The sequence below is a fragment of the Peromyscus eremicus genome, chromosome 1 (genome assembly GCF_949786415.1).
Source record: "Peromyscus eremicus chromosome 1, PerEre_H2_v1, whole genome shotgun sequence".
In the NCBI taxonomy this organism is placed as follows: Eukaryota; Metazoa; Chordata; class Mammalia; order Rodentia; family Cricetidae; genus Peromyscus; species Peromyscus eremicus.
The window spans coordinates 163,753,887-163,773,904 of NC_081416.1; the positions used below are offsets into that span (position 1 = coordinate 163,753,887).

At 52.0% G+C, this 20,018-nt stretch overlaps 2 protein-coding genes across 7 annotated transcripts; both read right to left on the reverse strand.

Moving 5' to 3' along the window:
- Positions 1–914: 914 nt before the first annotated feature.
- Rcn3 (reticulocalbin 3) lies at positions 915–9,543 on the reverse strand. Of its 2 annotated transcripts, XM_059253438.1 has the most exons (7): positions 9,372–9,529; positions 8,731–8,977; positions 6,322–6,524; positions 4,957–5,129; positions 3,301–3,361; positions 1,588–1,787; positions 915–1,354 (listed from the first exon to the last, which is right to left on the reverse strand). In XM_059253438.1, the coding sequence occupies exons 2-7, from the start codon at positions 8,970–8,972 to the stop codon at positions 1,247–1,249; spliced, it is 987 nt and encodes a 328-aa protein (XP_059109421.1). In that variant the 5' UTR covers positions 8,973–8,977; positions 9,372–9,529; the 3' UTR covers positions 915–1,246. The 2 variants fall into 2 exon arrangements, with proteins under 2 accessions (XP_059109421.1, XP_059109420.1); XM_059253437.1 differs by lacking the exons at positions 915–1,354; positions 1,588–1,787 and having other exon boundaries at positions 2,835–3,361; positions 9,365–9,543.
- Positions 9,544–10,101: 558 nt separating this feature from the next.
- On the reverse strand, positions 10,102–19,664 carry Fcgrt (Fc gamma receptor and transporter). Of its 5 annotated transcripts, none has more exons than XM_059278732.1 (7): positions 19,495–19,664; positions 18,899–18,979; positions 18,368–18,637; positions 17,852–18,127; positions 12,232–12,501; positions 10,764–10,880; positions 10,102–10,406 (listed from the first exon to the last, which is right to left on the reverse strand). In XM_059278732.1, the coding sequence occupies exons 2-7, from the start codon at positions 18,963–18,965 to the stop codon at positions 10,297–10,299; spliced, it is 1,110 nt and encodes a 369-aa protein (XP_059134715.1). In that variant the 5' UTR covers positions 18,966–18,979; positions 19,495–19,664; the 3' UTR covers positions 10,102–10,296. The 5 variants fall into 5 exon arrangements, with proteins under 5 accessions (XP_059134715.1, XP_059134696.1, XP_059134722.1 ...); XM_059278713.1 differs by having other exon boundaries at positions 18,899–19,169; XM_059278739.1 differs by having other exon boundaries at positions 19,558–19,661.
- Positions 19,665–20,018: the final 354 nt, after the last annotated feature.

The following is a 20,018-nucleotide window of genomic DNA, read 5'->3' on the forward strand; positions in this document are numbered from 1 at the left end:
CAGGACCTCTGGAAGAGCAGTCAGCGCTCTTAACCTCTGAGCCATCTCTCCAGCCCTTTATTTATTTTTTAATTGTGTGAGTGTATACCCGTGTGGGTGCCTCAGAGGCCAGAGAAACCATCAGATTCCTCAGAGATGGAGTTACAAGCATTTGTGAACCTCCTGCCGCAGGTGCTGGGACCCCAACACTGGGATCTTTTAACCACTGAGCCAAATATATCACTTCCCCTTCCCCACTCCTACTTTTTTTTTTTTTTAAACAACAGGGGTCTTACTCTGTAGCCCAGGCTGGCCATGAACTCCAGCAATCCTCCTGCCCCAGACTCTGGAGTACTGTTACAGGCATGTATCACTCTCTCTGTTTAGCTCACTGTGACTGACACCAGGCCCTCTCTGCCCTTAGCCTGTTCCTGGCTATTCCACTACCAGAACACAGCTAACTCGAGGCACCTTCACAGGGTAGCTGAGAGCTGTGGTGTTTCTCTTACTGTGGTTTTGAGCTTCCCCACCACCCTGTAGCACTTACAGGCAGGACTTCCTGCCTGGCTTTCCTCTGTGGCCTCCAGGCTGCTGGCTTTATTCTCAGTCTCTGGGAACGCCCTCATATTTCCACTAACACTCATCTCCCATGTCCAAATGCCCTAGACCAGCGCTTCTCAACCTTCCTAATGTTGCGGTGACCCCCAACCATACAATTATTTTTGTTTGTACTACAGAACTCCATTTTTGCTAGTGTTATGAATCATAATGTAAATATCTGATATTCAGGATATCTGATATTCAATCCCAAAGGAGTCAAGACCCATAGGTTGAGAAACACTGCCCTATACCTTCCTGCAGGCCTCAGAACTCAGTTCCCAGGATGCTCCTCCTTGGGCACAGCATCCTTACCCCGAGAGACAGATACACCAGAGTAGCCCAGCAATGATTTTATTGCTCCCAGGCAGTGAGCAGTATAGGTCAGCCTGTGTGACTGAGGTTCAGACTGGGGTTAGGCCAGGGTGTAGGCTCAGGGTCTGTGCTGGGAGATGGTACCAGTGGCTGTCACTTGAGTGCCTGAGTGTCTTGGGCAGGTTGGGGGTCCCGGGGTGGAGGGCGGGGGTCTCAGGGAGGGAAGGTGACTGAGTGGGTCCTGAGAACCAGGGACACCAGAGCTGAGTCTGCCCTGAGGGAGGGGCTGGCTGCAGGTGGCCCCTCGGTTGCCCCCCTGGAGTCATGGGGTCACAGGTCTGAGCAGACCTAGGAATCAGAGTTCATCATGGTGCCTTGTCAGGTCCTCACCGTAGTTGGTGGCCTGGCTGCCCACGAACATGTTCCAGTTGCTCAGGATCTCGGCTTTGCTCAGTCGGCCATCCTAGGGGTAAAGGGGTCAGCGGGAGGCAGGGTCCACATGGGACCCTGCCCACTCAAAATGTCCCTACGACCCCTCCTCTGCCTTGCTGCTCTCCTCTAGGCCTCTGTCCCCCACTTGTTTCTCTCTCTGGGTCTCTGTATCTCTGTCTCTCTCTCTCTCTGGGTCTCTGTTGCCCGCTCTGGTCTCCCCTCCTCTCCGTCTCAGGACCCTCCCGAGTTCCTGCAGAGGCTCACCTTGTCTGTGTCGCTCTCATGCAGCAGGTGGTTGGCCTCCACCAGGGGCTGGTCCTGGGATGGAGGCAGGACCCAGTAACCGACTTCACTGCCGTCCAGCCGCCCATCCTTGTTCAGATCCCGGAAGTCCCGGAACTGCTGCCGCTCCGTCTGCACCCAGGCGGGTTCCTCCTCCCCAGGCACCTCAGAGTACAGGTCGGCTGAGGGGATGGGAAGAGGGTGGGCCACATAAGGTGAGGGCGGCCCTGGAGGCTGGAGACCTTCATCCTGCACCCCAAGAGCTATCATCCTTGTTACCTACCCTCTATTCCTGACCTCCCCGTTCCTCTCACTCCATCTCACCCGCACACCCACACCACAGGATGCCAGACCATCATACAGCTTCTATTTTGTTTGGGAGATAAAATATATTATATAAAAAGATTTAGAAAGCCAGGCGGTGGTGGCGCACGCCTTTAATCCCAGCACTCGGGAGGCAGAGGCAAGCGGATCTCTGTGAGTTCGAGGCCAGCCTGGGCTACAGAGTGAGTTCCAGGACAGGCTCCAAAGCTACATGAGAAACCCTGTCTCGAAAAACCAAAAAAAAAAAAAAAAAAAAAAAAAAAAAAAGATTTAGAAGAAAAACAGAAAAGATAAAGCATCCATTCCTTACAAACGTTATAAGCACATGATGTTTAAAATGTCTTCTGTGCCGGGCGGTGGTGGCGCACGCCTTTAATCCCAGCACTCGGGAGGCAGAGCCAGGCGGATCTCTGTGAGTTGGAGGCCAGCCTGGTCTCCAAAGCGAGTTCCAGGAAAGGCACAAAGCTACACAGAGAAACCCTGTCTCGAAAAACCAAAAATAAATAAATAAATAAATAAATAAATAAATAAATAAATAAATAAATAGATAGATAAATAAAATGTCTTCTGTGCCAGGCGGTGGTGGCGCATGCCTTTAATCCCAGCCCAGCACTGGGGAGGCAGAGCCAGGTGGATCTCTGTGAGTTCGAGGTCAGCCTGGTCTACAGAGCAAGATCCAGGACAGGCACCAAAACTACACAGAGAAACCAATTTAAAAAAAAAAAAAAAAAAAAAAGCCTTCTATGCATATTTGTTGCAAAAAACATTTCATATGTAAACCTTTCAAACTCAAACAACTCCATGCATGGGGGCTGAAGACATGGCCCAGTTGGTGGAGTGCCTGTTTAGCACTGCATAGACAGGACCTGGCTGTGCGTGCTGTGATCCCAGCCCTGTGGAGGCAGTGGCAAGGGCACAGGAGTCGTCTTCACAGTAAGTTCAAGGCCAGCCTGAGTTACAGAAGACCCTATCTCAAAAAACAAAACAAAACAAAACAACCCAGCAAACCCCCAATTTTATCCTCAATAACACTTCCTGCAATGAAAGAGTTTGAGGCCCAGGACAGGACCGCAGTGGGAACATAAGTGTGCAGTTCAAATAGCCCCAAACCAGACAACCAGAGACACAACGTCTGTTACAGAACAGGACAAATCCTGAGCCTGGTACACATCGAAGGCCTGGGCCACAGCTTTGTGGAAACCCAGGCTGTCCCCAAAAGGGCCTTTGTCTCCAATGCCTTCCACAGTAGGCGCCCAGGGATGGCTTCCTGGGCAAGTCCTGCAGCAGATTCTGCACACAGTGGGTGCTTGATAAAGCACTCTCTCTGGGGGCCAGGAGACGACGCCTCAGGTGGGAACGGGGCTCGCTCACCGATATACTCCTCCACCTGGACGTAGCCATCTTTGTTCTTGTCAAGGTCCTCCAGGGTTTCCTGGGGAGAGGGGTTAGGATGAAGAGTCAGTGCATCTGAATTTGAGACATCTCCAAAGGGAGAGAGGCAAGGACTGAATGTGACAGGGATGCACATGTGTCTAGTGGAAGGCAGCCAGGAAACCTTTTTGTGTCCGACCTTGTCCAGCTTTGTTTATGAGACAGGCTCTCACTGGGGCTCTGGCTGGCCAGACTCACTCTGTAGACTAGGCTGGCTTTGAACTCAGGGACCTGCCTGCTTCTGCCTCCTGAGTGCCTGACTCATGAATTATATATATTTTTAAAGATTTTTAAAAATTTTTATGTGTAGGTCAGGCAGTGGTGGCACACGCCTTTAGTCCCAGCACTTGGGAGACAGAGCCAGGCAGATCTCTGTGAGTTCAGGGCCAGCCTGGTCTACAGAGTGAGATCCAGGACAGGCACCAAAGCTATATAGAGAAACCCTGTCTCGAAAAACCAAAAAGAAAAAAAAAAATTCTGTGTATGGATGTTTTGCCTGCATGCCTGTGCCAAGCTCATGCAGTGCCCAGGGCCACAAGGACTCCAGACCCTGAAGAGCTGGGGTTGCAGTCAATGGTGCTGAGAGACGACCCCAGTCTTCTGTAAGAACAGCGAGTGCTCTTAACCATGGAGCCGTCTTCTCCATGGACCATTTTCTGACACATACCTCATCATGTCGACTCTTCATGTTATCTGTCCTAATTAAAAATCATTTCTGCCGGGCGGTGGTGGTGCACACCTTTGATCCCAGCACTCAGGAGGCAGAGGCAGGCGGATCTCTGTGAGTCTGAGGCCAGCCTGGGCTACAGAGTGAGATCCAGGACGGAACAGGATACAGAGAAACCCTGTATCGAAAAACAAAACCAACCAAAAACAAAGGGCTGGAGAGGAGAGGCAGAGACAGGAGGATGGCTGGTCAGAGAGCCCCAAACCCTAGTCAAGATCCAGTTTCAAAAGACAATGTGGAGGATTCTTTGGAGAGATGGCTCAGGTGTTAAGAGCACTTGCTGTCGTTGGGCGGTGGTGGCGCACGCCTTTAATCAGCACTTGGGAAGGAAAGGCAGGCGGATCTCTGTGAGTTCGAGGCCAGCCTGGTCTACAGAGCGAGTTCCAGGACAGCCAGGACTGTTCCATAGAGAAACCCTCCCTGTCTCGAAAGACAAAACAAGAACAAATGAGCACTGGCTATCTTACAGAGGACCTGGGTTCAGTTCCCAGCACCCACAGCGGGCGGCTCACAGCCATCTATAACTCCAGATCCAGGTGGTTCCATGCCTTCTGGCCTCCACAGCACCGGTACATATATGTTCTTTCCTATAAGTATGTTCTACACCTGGTATCTGAGACATACTTAAATTACAGGGTGTTGTATGTGCACGTCAAATAAACTATGCTTTCTGGTTGTCTGGGCACAGGCCAGGGACTGGACGCCCAGTGAGAGCACAGGGAAGTCTGACAAGGAGATACCAGGCACTGGATGTGCAGCAGACACGGACAGGCTGCGGCCCCACATCTATGTTGGTGGCCTGGGATCCACGTGGAAGACACAGGACCTAGGACAGGTTTGGGAAGCAGGTTCTCTGCAGCCCCACTCACTGCAACCACGATGTCCCGCATGTGAGGGAACTCCTCGGGATGCAGAAAGGCTGTCAGCTCCTCCCGGCTGGCCATGGAGTCCCCGTCCTGGTCGGCCACCCGGAATCGCCGCTCATCGCGAGCCAGCATCTTCTTGTAGGTCTCAGCATCCTCCACATCATGAAACTCCTCCCCTGGGGAAGGACAGATGTGAGTGAGATGCGGTCAGAGGTGAGGCCTGGAGGCTTCGGAAACAGCGGAAGGACCCAGAGGCAGCTGTGGTGTGCCTAGCCCGGCGCTCTGGGCAACGTTTCTCCCTCCACCTCCAGGCTGAGGACTGCTACCCAGGAGTGCTGGCTAATTCTACGTCAACTTGACCCGGGCTGGAGTCATCTGAGAGGAGGGAACCCTAGTTACGAAAACGCCTCTGTAAGAATGGACTGTAGGCAAGCCTGTACAGCAGAGGTTCTCAGCCTTCCTAATGCATCGACCCTTTAATACAGCTCCTCATGTTGTGGTGACCCCAACCATGGAATTATTTCGTTGCTGCTTCATAACTGATTTTGCTACTCTTATGAATTATAATATCTGATATGCAGGATATCTGACAGCGACCCCCAACAGGGTCAGGACTCACAGCTTGAAAATTACTGCTGTAAAGCATTTTCTTAATTAGTGATTGATGTGGGAGGGCCCAGTCCACTGTAGGTGGGGCCGCCACTGGGCTGGCGGTTCTGGGTTCTATAAGAAAGCAGGCTGCTACTGCTGGTGGTGGTGCACACCTTTAATCCCAGCACTCGGGAGGCAGAGGCAGGCGACTCTCTGAGTTTGAAGCCAGCCTGGTCTACAGAGAGTTCCAGGATAGCCAGGGCTACACAGAGAAACCTTGTCTGGAAAAACCAACCAACCAACCAACCAACCAACCAACCAAAACAAAACAAAACAAAAGAGAAAGTGGACTGAACAGCCATGAGGAGCAAGCCAGTAAGCAGCACTCCTCCATGGCCTCTGCATCAGCTCCTGCCTCCGGGTTCCCGCCTGTGTGAGTTCCTGCCCTGACTTCCTCCAGTGATGGACTATGGATGTGGAAGTGTAAGCCAACTAAACCCTTTCCTCTCCAACTTGCTTTTGGTCATGATGCTTCATCCCAGCAATAGTAATCTAAGACACCAGGGCTGCATGGAGAGACCGTCCCAAAAGAACAGAGATCAGGTCAGGACAAGAGCACACAGAAAATAAGTGTTCCTGGTCAGGATGTGAAGTGTCCAGTCAACTTGTCATAGGTTGGCTCTCAGAAGGAAGAGCAAACAAGATCAGAAATGGAGGAGAGGCATCAATGCTAAGGTCCTAAAAGAGAGGTCAAAGAGCAAAGGTGAGGGGGCATACCGGGCTCATAGTGGCCATACGTGGCATTGCGCAACTCCTCCCAACCCACGCGCCCGTCGCGGTCTGTGTCGTAGGTGTGCCAGGCTGCGCTCACGGAGTCCCGGATGTGCCGCTGCTGCGTGTGCGCGATCCACGCACGCAGCTCGGCTAAGGACACCCAGCCGTCGCTGTCCCCAGCAAGATCCATGCGGTCCACGATCCGCCTGCGGGGAGGACGGGTGTGAGTCCCTGGCCCTTGCCAATGAGGCCCCAAGCCTAGAGCAGAGATACTGTCAATCTCAGTTTTGACCCTGCCCACCTAGGCCCCTTCCTTTCCTGCTGAGCAGCCCTTGCACCTACATAAGACCGGAAAACAGGGACTTAGTGACGGCTCAGTTGGTTAAGAGCACCCGGGTTTGATCCCATGAACCTCACAGGGCAGCTCACAAGCGTCTGTAACTCCAGTTCCAGGGGACCCTCGCCCTCTTCTGGCCTCTCTGAGCACCATGAGCATGTTCATGGTGCTCATACACTCAGGAAAAGCACACACACTCATACACTAATATAAATGAATCTTCTTTAAATTTAAAAAAAAGATCAGGGTATGGTAGCACATGCCTTTAAATCTCAGCACTTGGGAGACAGAGCCAGGCAAATCTCTGTGAGTTCAAGGCCAGCCTAGTCTCCAGGACAGTCAGGGCTATGTAGAGAGACTCTGCCTCAAAAAAACAAAACAGATTTTGCGTGTGTGTGTGTGTGTGTGTGTGTGTGTGTGTGAGAGAGAGAGAGAGAGAGAGAGAGAGAGAGAGAGAGAGAGAGAGAGAGAGGGTTTCTCTGCATAGCCCTGGCTATCCTGGAACTCACTCTGTAGACCAGGCTGGCCTCAAACTCAGAGATTCACCTGCCTCTGCCTCCCAAGTGCTAGGATTAAAGGCGTGCTCCACCTCTGCCCAGCAAAAAAAAAAAAAAAAAAAAAAGTTTTGTTTTTCGAGACAGAGTTTCTCTGTGTATCTTTGGAGCCTGTCCTGGATCTCACTCTGTAGACCAGGCTGGCCTCGAACTCACAGAGATCTGCCTGACTCTGCCTCCCAAGTGCTGGGATTAAAGGTGTGCGCCACCACCACCACCCGGCCAAAAAAAATTTTTTTAAAGAAAAATAAGGGGGCAGGAGAAATGGCTCAGTGGTTAGGAGCACTGGGCGCTCCTCTAGAGGACCTGGGTTCAATTCCTACCATCCACATGGCAGCTCATAACTGTAACTCCAGTTTCAGGGGATCCATGGCATCAGGCATGCACATGGTGCACATATATATGCATGCAGGCAAAATACACATAAAATAATCTTTAAAAAATAAAATAAGGAGGAAAAATGCCACCCCGGGTCTGCAGGCAAACAGGTGAGGCTCTTGTCAATCTTCAGACATTTCCACCCCAGAGCACTGCCCACTGCCTACACTTTTCCCACCCCTTGCTCACAGCCAAGCCACCATTTAGGACTGAAAATTCTGCATGATATCACAAGTGAACCCAGAAGAGGCACTGTCTGTCTTTGTTTTTTGTTTTGTTTTTTAGAGAGTCTCACTATGAAGGCCTAGTTAGCTTGGATCTCACTGCATAGACCAGGCTGGTCCTGAACTCACGGAGATCTGCCTGCCTTTGGCTCCCGAGTGCGGGAGGATCAGGGTCAACACAGGATCAGGAGGAGCATCGTCAATGGCCTGTGGACTCAAGTTCTACCCGTTTCCCTGGAAGGGCAGATCAGTTTTGGGCTCCTTCCAGCTCGGCCCTGCAGCCCTTCAATGCCACTACTTGTCCAGTTTACAATTACAACTTCTTAGCCAGGTGTGGTGGCACACACCTTTGATCCCAGCACTCGGGACACAGAGGCAGACATTCGAATCTTTGTGCATTCCAGACAAGTCTGCTCCACATAGTGAGTTCCAGGCCAGCCAGTGCTACACAGTGAGACTCTATCTCAAAATAATAAAAGTAATGATAATGATAATAATAAAACATATATGCACGGAGTGGCCTTCTTGTCCCCAGGGTCATGCTGACTGTGTCCTCCACAGGGAAATGGCAATCTCCTCCAGATGGAGTCGTGACTCTATCCCTGCCAGTTCAACCTGAATTCTGAGCTTGGGATCCTTCTCAAAGTTTATTTCTTCAGTCTCTACCAAGAGTGAGAGACCCCTTTCGAAGCTAGGAGAGTCAGAACAGGGATGTCCAGACAGAGGCACAGAGGACGCGAAGCAGAGAGTGAGGCAGGTCGCCCAGGAGGAATTCAGGAATTCAGGAAAACAGCCTCAGGTTTAACTCTGCCTTTTCCCAGGAGGTGAGTATCACAGTCCTGTCCAGTCTCCTGCCTCTAATCTTTTCAGTGACCTCAATTCCCCACCTCCCACCTCTGCCCAGCTCCCCGCATCCTACCCAAGTCGGGCCTGGCTTTCCTCTGGACTGAGTTGGTCAAATTCCTTGGCCACGTCTCGTCCCAGGAACGCCTCGTGGTCGTACTGGAAATTCCCGTGGGCGTCATCGTGGGGCGCCTCACTCAGGGGGGCTCCCTGATGCACCCTACCCTGGCCATGAGGTCCGGCGTCAGGGGATGGCTTTCCCAGGGCCCACCACCTCAGCAGCAACAGAAGCAACAGAAGCGACCATCGCCACATCATCGGTCCTGGGAAGAGGTGAGGACCAGGGATCAGAGGGTCACGTGGGAAAAAAATCCGAGCCAGACAGAATGTGGGGAGAACTTCCAAGTTAGAGGAGTTGCCTAAGGCAAGGCTGCAAAAAGTTTGGGGCTCAAGAAAAGTCGGCAAAAAGAACAGGGAGTTTGAAGGTAAAACCACCTATACGGGTAGAACTCGAGCCTCGAAGGAGTCCCAGAGAAAGGGGGTATTTCAATTAGAGACGTGGCAAACGTCCCACCAAAGTTCAGGGGCTGGGGGTAGCTGAAAGCATCATGCAGGGTCTTCTGCGTGGCCCCCAGACTTCACCGCGACCCTCACTCCGAAACCCCCTCCCTGGCTAACTCCCTACCCTCGCCCCCCTCCCCCCCCGTTACCCGTTACCCGGTCTGGGTTCAAGTCCCACGCTGAGCTCTGCTTTCACGCAAAGATGCCCAACCTGGCCTAGTGCCAGTCAAGCTCCGCCCCCAGCAGCCCAGAAGCCCCCGCCCTCTGACCAATGGCGGCGCAGGAGAGCCTCAGGGGCGGAGCCAGTGAGCGCCAAGATTGTCCCGGGAGAGCCCCCTCGCCACGTCCACAAAGCAGAGCGCTGGCCTGGAAGGCGTGGTGGGCGATAAGGCAGATCGAACTACAACTCCCAGCAGGCTTGTGGGCAGCCTGCACAGCCACCTCCAGAGGCTCAGGCCCTTAAGGATTACGAAATGTTGTTTTGGTTTTTTTTTAACCGCTTCCTTATTCTCAAATTGGTTTAAGAAAAGAGGTCGAGCTTGGTGGCTCCTGCCTTTAATTCCAGTACTTGGCAGGCAGAAGCAGGCGGATCTCCATGAGTTCGGGGCTAGCCTGGTATACATAGCAAGTTCCAGGACAGTCAAGACTACATAGAGTTCCTATCTCAAAAAAAAAAAAAAAAGAAAGAAAGAAAAAGAAAAGAAAGAGAAGACAGAAGAGCTGAATTCCTTGAAATCCCTGGCACAGTGTAGGTATCATATACATTTATGACTAAAAGTACACAAGTGTACAAAATGGGCAGGCCCTACCGCCGCAACCAGGGGTCTGTATGATCTTTCCCAAACTCCCGCTGCCTGAAACTCAAGAATAACGGTGCACACACAGATTTGGGTCCAAATTTTATGTGGAGATGGAAAAGAGCCATATTCATTAGAAGGGGAAACTGAGGCAGGCCACAAAAGGAGAGGTCCAAGGGAGGACATCCGGCCCAGGGCTCCCTCAGGAGGCTCAGAGATGCCAGGAGTTCAGGAAGTCACACAGCACCAAATGCCGCAATGGGTATTGGCGGCCTGAGTTGGCATCAGGAAGTGGCTGGAAAGGCATTTGCACCCTGAGGGTCAGCCTCAGGGGGCAAGTTCCCACCGGGCAGCAGGTCACCTGAGTCATCGCCGCTGAGGGAAAGCCATGGGGCTAAGAGAGAGGAAAAGAGATCAGCGTCTGTAACCAAGGTCTCACCATCCCCACACACCATGAGGGTGCCACTCTCTGGCCTCTGTCCCCATCTCTTTCCCCTGGGTGTTCAGGACCTGTCTCTGTCTGTGTGTCTCTCTCTCTCCCTCCCCTCTTTCTCTCTGGGTCTCTGTCCATGTTTCTCTCTTTGTGTCTCTGTCCCTTTCTTCTGTCTCTCCATCTTGTTCCCTCCACTCTCTCTCGGTCTCTCCCTCTCCCTGGAACCTTGTCCTGTCTCTCTGTCTCTCTGTCTCTCTGCCTTCTCTTTCTCTCTGGGTCTCTGCTTCCCCCCACCGCCCCTCCCACCCCTGCACATACCTGGCAGCCCACTGCGCATCCTGTTCCACAGCAGCACACCCCCTGCAGCAGCCACTATGATCACCAAGAAACCAAGAATAATTCCAACCACCGGCACGGAAGATCTGGCTGGTGAATCTGCAACCAGAAAGTGTTATGAACACAGGGAAGAAAGCAGCTGAGGAGTCCCCACAGAGACCCTTACCAGCATACGACTGGGGGTGGGAGTGTGCAGAGGAAGGCCCTGGGCCTCATGTTTCCACTCTGCGTGTAAGAACCAGCCACACTGGTGGAGCACGCCTTTAATCCCAGCACATCCGGAGGCAGAGCCAGGCGGATCTCTGTGAGTTCGAGGCCAACCTGGTCTACAGGAAGATCCAGGACAGGCACCAAAACTACACAGAGAAACTCTGTCTCGAAAAACCAAAAAAAAAATAAATAAATAAATAAAGGAACCAGTCACACACTGCAGTGGTAGCGCACACCTTAAATCCCAGCACTTGGGAGGCAGAGGCAGGCAGATCTCTGTGAGTTCCAGACCAGCCTGGTCTACAAAGCGAGTTCCAGAACAGCCAGAGCTATTACACAGATGTTACACAGAGAAACCCTGTCTCGAAAAAACAAAAACAAAAAACAAAAACCAGTCACACTGGTGCTGGAGAGATGGCTCAGCTGTTAAGAGCACTGCCTGTTCTTCTAGAGGTCCTGAGTTCAATTCCCAGCAACCACATGGTGGCTCACAACCATCTGTAATGAGATCTGGTGCCCTCTTCTGGCCTGCAGGCAGACATGCTGTATACATAATAAATAAATAAGTCTAAAATTAATTAATTAATTAATTATTTTAAAAAAGCACTCTTCCAGAGGATCAGAGTTTGGTTCCCAGCACTCATATCCAATGCCAGGAGACCTGACTCTGACCCTCTAGAATAGAAACCTAGGCTGGCAAGATGGCTCAGTGAGTAAAGGCCTTTGCCATAAAGCCTGACCTGAGTTTGATCCCCATGACCCACATGGTGGTGGTAGGGAGGGAACCAACTCTCACAGGTTGTCCTTTGAGCTCCACAAGTGTGCCATGGCACAGGCACACCTCTGCCTTCCCCTCCCACATAAAGAGTGTAGGGAAATTAAATATATATGCATATGCTGGGATTAACGGGGAACGTCGACGCCACCGACGCCGCCACCACCACCGCTGCCCAGCTATAAATCTTTTTTTTTTTTTTTTTTAAAGAACATTAGTGATACTGAGAGAACACAGCCACACTGTGAGTGGGCTGGCTGAGAACCCAACTCAGGAAGGAGAAGCAGGTGCCCGTCAGCCGCGGCAAGGATGCTCAGTGGCAAAAGTGAACTGGTCGGAAGCCATGAAGACCAGCAACAGCATGACAGAAGATGGTTGGACTCAGGAGGACTGGCCACAGGGGTTAGGGGAGAGTCGGAAGCCAGGAACAGCAAGAAGACACCGAGGCTGGAGGGACAGCCTCACCTAGGTCCACAGTGAGAGGCTGTAGCAGACCCTCATGTTCCACGTGACATTGGTAATGGTGTTCATCTCCTCTTTTGACCTCCAGCAGTGACCAGGCGTGGAAAGAGCCATCACCGTTGGGACCAATGCTGCTGTTCCCAGCGCCTGCGGCCAGCCCGTTCCGCAGGAATCGTAGCTTCAGCTCCGGGGGGTAGAAGGAGAAGGCAGCACACGTCAGTATGGAGGAGCCGGAGTCGCTAGGACTGGCCTTCAGGCGCATGGAGGGTGGCTCTGTGGGACACAGGAGACGGGCCAGTGTGAAGCTGGTCACGGACAGACACCCCCTTCCCTGTATGAGCCCTGTGCTGACCCAGAGGGCTTCCCAGAGTGACAGACACCAACGCTGCTGACCCCACCATGACACCTCCTTTATCTGCCCCACCCCTTATTTTGGGGTGTGTGTGTGTGTGTGTGTGTGTGTGTAAATAGGCGTGTGTCAAGGCCAGAGGTCCATGGCACGTGTCTTCCTCTACTGCTCTTCACTTTTCCCTTTACTTTTCACTGTATGTGTAAGGGTGGTTTTGGGCATGTGTCTGTGCACCACACACATGCAGTGCCCATGGAGGCCAGAAGACATCAGATCCCCTGGAACTGGAGTTACAGATGGTTGTGAGCCACCACGTGGGTGCTGGGAACCAAATTCAGGTCCTCTGCAAGAATAGCGTCTTTCCCACCCTGCACTTATTTTTTGAGACAGAGGCCCTCTCTCTCTCTCTCTCTCTCTCTCTCTCTCTCTCTCTCTCTCTCTCTCTCTCTCAGTAAACCTAGGGTTCCCCCTTTTGGCTACACTAGCTGCCAGTGAGGCTCTGTGATCCCATCTCTGCCAGACCCCTCCCTGCTGGTACAGACACGCAGCCGCAGGAGCTCAGAGCCCAGGTCTTCATGCACACCAAGCATCCCCCCAGGCACATTTGTTTGTCTGTTTTGAAACTGAATTTCAGCCGGGCGGTGGTGGCGCACGCCTTTAATCGGGAGGCAGAGCCAGGCGGATCTCTGTGAGTTCGAGGCCAGCCTGGGCTACCAAGTGAGTCCCAGGAAAAGGCACAAAGCTACACAGAGAAACCCTGTCTCAAAAAACCAAAAAAAAAAAAAAAAAAAAAAAGAAACTATATTTCACTCTAGCCCAGACAGGCCTCGAACTAGCTATGTGGACAAGGATGACTCTGAATTCCTGCTCTTCCTTCCTCCTCTTCCTCAGTCCTGAGAAATGGCAGGCATGTGCCACCTGGTTTATGTGGTGCTGGGGATGGAGCCCAGGGCTTCATACATGTTAGGCAAGCACATCGGTGTATGTACAGAGTGGAGACAAGACTGGCCTAGCAGGGTCTAACAGTGAACACTCACGCCAGGAATGCTAGTGCTTGAGGAACTAAGGCAGGGAAATCACGAGTTCCAAATGAGCTGGACACTGTCTCAAAATATGAGAGCTGGGTGTGTGGCGCACACTTTTAATCCCAGCATTAAGGGGGCAGAGGCAGGTGGATCTCTGTGGGTACCAGGCCAGCCCAGTCTACATAGCAAGTACCAGGCTAGCCAAAGTGACATAGTGAAACACTGTCTAAAAAAAAAGGAAAAAAGAAATGCATGAGGAATAAATAAAAAAGTAAACTGCTGCTGGGGTGTGGCTCAGTTTGCAGAGTGCGTGTCTGATGTGTGTGGAGTCCTGGGTTCAGCCGCCAGCACACTGAGACTGACTGACTGTGTGGTGGTGCACACCTGTAATCACAGCACTCCAGAGGTGGGGTCGGAGGATCAGGAGTTCAAGGTTATCTTTGACTACATAAGAAGTTTGGGGCCAGCCTGGACTCCACAAGACCCTGAATCAACAGCAATAAACCCCTAAACAAAATGAAAGTCTATAGGGATCTAAGAACCCAGCAGGGCTGTGCTGGGCAGAGGCGTTCCCTCCATCCGGGGTGGGTCTGTTCTGGTTCTCAGCTGCAGGTACTCAGCAGAAAATAAGCTGACAATTTCTTAGGAAGAGGAAGCCAGGCAGCTTCCCCGAAAGAGGGGCCTCACTGGCAGCTGGGAGACCTGACGCACCATTGGCTCAGGCACAGAAGACCGGACCTCGGTCAGCAGTTCTGTGTCCTGCCCAGTGGTCACTATTGTTTTCTAGTGAGGATGACTTCCTGTGGGTGGTGCTGAGGGGCCCATGTTTCTCCTGTTTTCCAGTGCTGACCCTGAGGGTTCAGCCCTGAGCTTCAGCCTAGCCTTGGCTTCTGCTTAACAGAAAAAAGGAAGCACCTTAACCACCAGAGACATTAAGCTGCGTGCCCAAGGCCTGTGAGCCCGGCACCCAGGTGGCTAGGGCAGAGGGATCCCAAGCTCAAGGTTTAAGCCATAGAGTGAGTTCAAAGCTAGCCTGGGAAACTTAGTAGACCCCACCTCAAAATAAAAAGTCAAAAGAGGGCCAATGAGGGGTTGAGGGATGGCTTAGCAGCTAAGAGCATTTGCTGCTCTACCTACAGAACTGAGTTCGATTCCTAGCACTGGCATTGGATGACCTGTAACTCCAGCTGCAGATCCGATAAATTAGTAATAAAATGCAGGGCTGGTGAAGTGGCCCAGTGGGTAAGGGAACTTGCTGATAAGCCTGAAGACCTGAGTTCTAGCCCCAGAACCTACATGGCAGAAGGGAGAGATCCAGCTTACAAAGTTCTCTAACCTTCACACTTATACTTTGGGGTGTGTGTGTGTGTGTGTGTGTGTGTGTGTGTGTGTGTGCGCACACACACAAATAAAACTTTAAAAATATTTTTAAGTAAAATGAGGACTAGAGACATGCTCAGTGGTAGAGCCTAGAATCCCCCAGTGAGGATGGCTTGGTGGTAGAGCCCCTGCCTTGCATGTTTGGAAGGAAGGGAACAGAAACACAGCCTTATACCTGATAACAGAAGGCCATTATGAAAAACAAAATCCCATACAGACAGAAAGTACCAAGTGTAGCCAGTACCTGCAGAAACTGGAACCCTTACCAAGGGGTGGGTAAACAGTGCGGCTACATGGTATTTCTTTTTCACTTAGTCCTGGCTGGCTCAGAGATCTACCTGCCCTGCCTCTGGAGTACATGGACCACCACACTAAGCCACCAGGGAGGTTCCTGAATAAATGAGCTCAGCCGGCAAAAGTAGTGGCTGCTCTTCCAGAGGACTCAGGTTCGATTCCCAGCACCCACCCCATGGTAGGTAACTCAAAACCACCTTTATCTCTAATTCCAGGGGATCTGATGCCCTCTTCTGGCCTCTGTGAGCACTGCATGCATGTGGTACATGGGCATACATGGAGGCTAAACACCCATACACATAAAATAAAAAATAATTATTCTTTTTTTCTAAAATGAACCCAGCCGTCCTACTTGTGGGCACTTATCCAGAAGTTGAAATCTAGATCCCATGGAAATACTGGCCCCTACTCTGCATTGCAGCATCCGTCAAAACAGCCAAAGTACAGAAACACCCTGAACACCCACAGCAGATGAAAGAGGACAGTATGACCAGGTTCCACAATGGACTACTACCAGCCACAATTCCTCAAACTGTGGTGATAGCTCAGCAGATAAGCGTGTTTACTGCACAAGCCTGAGGACCCAAGTTCGAATCCTTAGCACTTCTGTAAAAACTGTAACCTGGGCACTGAGGGTGCAATCAGAGAGGAGAGGACCACTGGGGATCTGCTGGTTGCCAGTGTAGCTCCAGGTCAGTGAAAGAATCCGTGTCAAAGAAATAAGATGGAGTGTGATAGAGGAGGAACATGTTGTCCTTTTCTGACCTGTGTATGTGGACAGGTGCACACCACACATGCACGTGTGCATGCACCACACACATACACAGTCACATATGTACACAAAATAATAAATAAATAAGTAAATGTAAGCTTAAAAATATTTTATAAACCTAAAAGATGGCTGGGGGGCTGGCGCACGCCTTTAATTCTAGCACTGGGGAGGCAGAGGCAGGCAGATCTCTATGAGTTCAAGGCCAGCCTGGTCTACAGAGCAAGTTCCAAGACAGGCGAGACTACACAGAGAAGCCCTGTCTTGAGAAAAACAAACAAACAAACAAACAAAAACCTAAAAGATAGAAGACAGGCATGGCTCAGTGGCAAAGTTCTTGCCTAGCAAGAGAAGGGTCTGAGTTCAATACCAAAAAGAGTCAACAAAGTGAGAGGTGGAATTAAAAGCAAAAGGAGTCGGGACTGGAGAGGTGGCTCAGTGGTTAAGAGTGTGCGCTGCTCCTGCAGAGGTCCTGAGCTCAGTTCCCAGCACCCACACTGGGCAGGTCATCACTGCGTGTAACTCCAGCTACAGTGGGTATAAAGCCTCTTCTGGCCTTGGTGAGCTGCTACACTCACGTGCACACAGACACACAAGTCCACATATAAAAATAAAAACATGTATGTGTGCACACCAGTGCAGGTGCCCATGGAGGCCAGTGACATCTGATCCCCTGGCGCTGGACTTATGGGTGGCTGTGAGCTGCCAGATGTGGGTTCTGGAAACTGAACTCAGTCCTCCGCAAGATCACTATGTGCTCTTAATTACCGAGCCGCGTCCAGCCCTAAAATTTGTTTTTTCAGAAAAAGGTCCTAAGAACAACCCCTGAGGCTGCGTTCTGGCCTTCATGCACATGAGCACACGCATGAGCACAGCACACTCAAATCCAGACAGGATGAAACTTTGGTTTGTTAGAAAGGAAAGAGGGGGGGGGGGAGGCTTTACATAGACTGCAAAGCTGTAAAACCCTCCAAATACACAGAAAGACCTAGGTCACCTTGGGTTGGGGATGACCTCCAAGATATCCTAACAAAAGCACAGTCCTCAAGAGAGAAAAGTGATAAATGAAAAAGTTCCACTTCTCAGGGGCCTAGAGAGATGGCTCAGAGGTTAAGAGCACTGGCTCCTCTTCCAGAGGACCCAAGTTCAAGTCCCAGCAACCAAATGGTATCTTACTGACACCCTCTTCTGGCCTGCAGGCATACATGCAGACAGAGCACTCATACACATAAATAAATAAACCTTCCTTTAAAAGAACAAAAGAAATACGGTGGAGGAAGTGTTTTTGACACACTTATCTGGTGACGGGTTGGGTCCACAATATACAAAGAGCTCTCAGAGGTTAACAAGAAGAAAAAGACATGGAAAAACTTAGCACTTGGGAGGCTGAGACCAAAAGGACAAGTTTGAGGTTCCCTGGTCTACACTATGAAACTCTAAATAATAACGACAACAAAAAAGAAAAAGAAAAAGTAGCTGGCCATGGTGGCACACTCCTTTAGTCCCAGCACTCAGGAGACAGAGGCTGCCAGATCACTGTGAGTTCAAGGTCAGCCTGAACTACAATTAATTAGCTGAGTGTGGCAATACACTTCTGTCAGCCCAGCAATTGGAAGGAGGCAGGAGGGCCAGGATTTCAAGATCATCCTCCACTACATCGTGAGTGTGAGTTCGTGGCTAGGCTGGGTTACACGAGACCTTGTCTTAACAGGTCCCCTGGAATGTGTGGGAACGCACTGAGCAGGATGTTGGGAGAGCCTCGAGCATGGCTACAGAGATTTAGAGGACAGCAGGAGATGGGCTCACCCTTCCACTCCAGGTACTGAAGGCCCCTCTCCAGGTGGCCTAGCAGCCGCTCAGGACAGGAAGTCAGCAGGAACTCACTCTCCTTCCTGGCCACCTCAGGCTGCTTCATCCACAGATTTCCAACCATCTCTGTCTCAGGCCACTCCCCAGTCCAATTGCCAATTCTTGGATTGAACTCCATGAACTCCTCGCCATTGAGGGCGAACACAGCCGTGGGCAATGAGGAATTGTCGGGGGCCAGTTCGCAGCCCAGCAGGCCCTGCAGTGTGTAGTTACCTAGATGCCAACACGCAGGTGAGCAGACCGAGACAAGGCCAGGCTTCCTGTCTCCCTCAGATCCAGTGCTCAGTCCCCAGCTTCCTCCCTCAGACCTAGAGGTCCAGACCCAGCCCTCACCCTTATTCCTAGGGGTTCAGACCTCACCCTCTTCTTCAGACCTATGGCTCCAGCCTCCTTCCTCGACCCAGGAGTCCAGACCCCACTTTCCTTCCTCAGGCCCAGGCTGCTGTACCCCACCTTTAAGTACATCGATATGGTGGTCTTCCAGGGTTCTGATGGCCTCCAAGAAGAGCTGTTCTTTGCTTTTCAGGTCCACAGTCTCCTTCTCCCAATACCAGGACATTTGATTTTCCCACATCCAGGCCCCGCAGGGCACAGCCTCCCGCCGCAGGCTGCTGTAGCTCAGATACTGCTGAGGCCCCAGCCAGCCCGTGGCCCAGAAGGAGGGAACCCCCTTGGATGGGTTGGACACAGCTGTAAGGTGGTACAGCAGTGGGGGACGGGTCTCTGTGCAGAGGAAAGAGGGGCATCAGTGAGGCATGGACAGTGAAAAACTGGACTCAATCTGAGGGGCAGTGATCGTACAGAGGGAGGGGGACAGAGAGAGACCCAGAAAGGGAGAGAGAAAGATGGACAGAAACAGACTGAGACCCAAAAGGGAGGGACGGATACCCTGAGACTGTCACGTGTATTTGACTGGAAAGCCGAGGAAAGCTATCCACAGTGAGATTTCCAGGAGTGTCAGGACATCATGAGGTGGCCTCTTACCTGCACCCCAGGTCCGAGGCAGGAGGACCAGCAAGAGGCTGAGGACCCAGGCCTGGGGCATCCCCATCCTGACTGGGCGACCTGAAGTGGGAGGGACACGTGACTCCTCTGGACCCCGCCTCGCTGATTCTTCACAAGGCCCCTGTGGACTCCGCATAGACCCAGACACTGGTGGTGGGATGGGGACCCAGTCCGAGATGACAGGAGTGCCCGACTCCTGTGTGAACTTTCACCTCTTCATTTGATCCACTTTAGTTAATTAATTACAGAACTAGACACACCAAAATTTGTCTCAGACTTCTGCTATTTCCTTTTCTCCTCCCTCAGACCCAAGACTCCAGGCCTCATTCCCAGAGGCTCAGACCTCACCCCCCTCCCACAGACCCAGGAGTCCAATGGCGTGAATTCCTCCCTCGGACCCAAAAATCTAGGCCCAGCCTTCCTCCCTCGGACTCAAATGCCCAAATTCCTGCTCTCCTCCCTCAGACCCCAGCCTGTTCTCTCCCCCTCAGGAGTCGGGCACACTCTTCCTCCGTCACACCCAGGGGTCCAAGCCCAGCCCTCCTCCCTCAGGCCCTGGTGCTGGCCCCTCGAACCTGGGAACCCAGGCCTCGGCCTCCTCCCCGGCCTCCTCCCCGGCCTCGGCCTGTGTTGCTCACAGAACCCTGCTTCCCTCTTTGCCTGAAGTTGCGGATCCTGTGCCCGGAGCCCCCAGTTCTTCACTTACATCCTGTGCACAGAACTGTGGGACTCTGAGGGCGTCCAACTCCACCCCCAGCTGCTAGGCACGCCCCTGGGCCTCTGCCCAGCCTCTCTGGAAGCTCCTGTGGTATTTGGTTGGAAGTCTCCTGGGGCATAGTCAGTTCGGCCTGCCTCCCAGAGAAGCTTCCATGTTTACTCACCCTGAGGGTTTTCATAGTAGACTCACAGCCCTGCAAAGGCCTGGACACTGCATGTTGCTTTAAGACACCCCAGGACTTGGAGGCTGGGGGTGTGGCTCAGGCCTGGAGTGGTTGCCCTCTTCCAGCTGCAAGCCTGCTCTGGTTTCTTCCGTGAACCCAACACTTGAGTGAGGCGCCCCACCCTGCTTGCACACTCTCTGTGGATAGAAGCTTCTCTC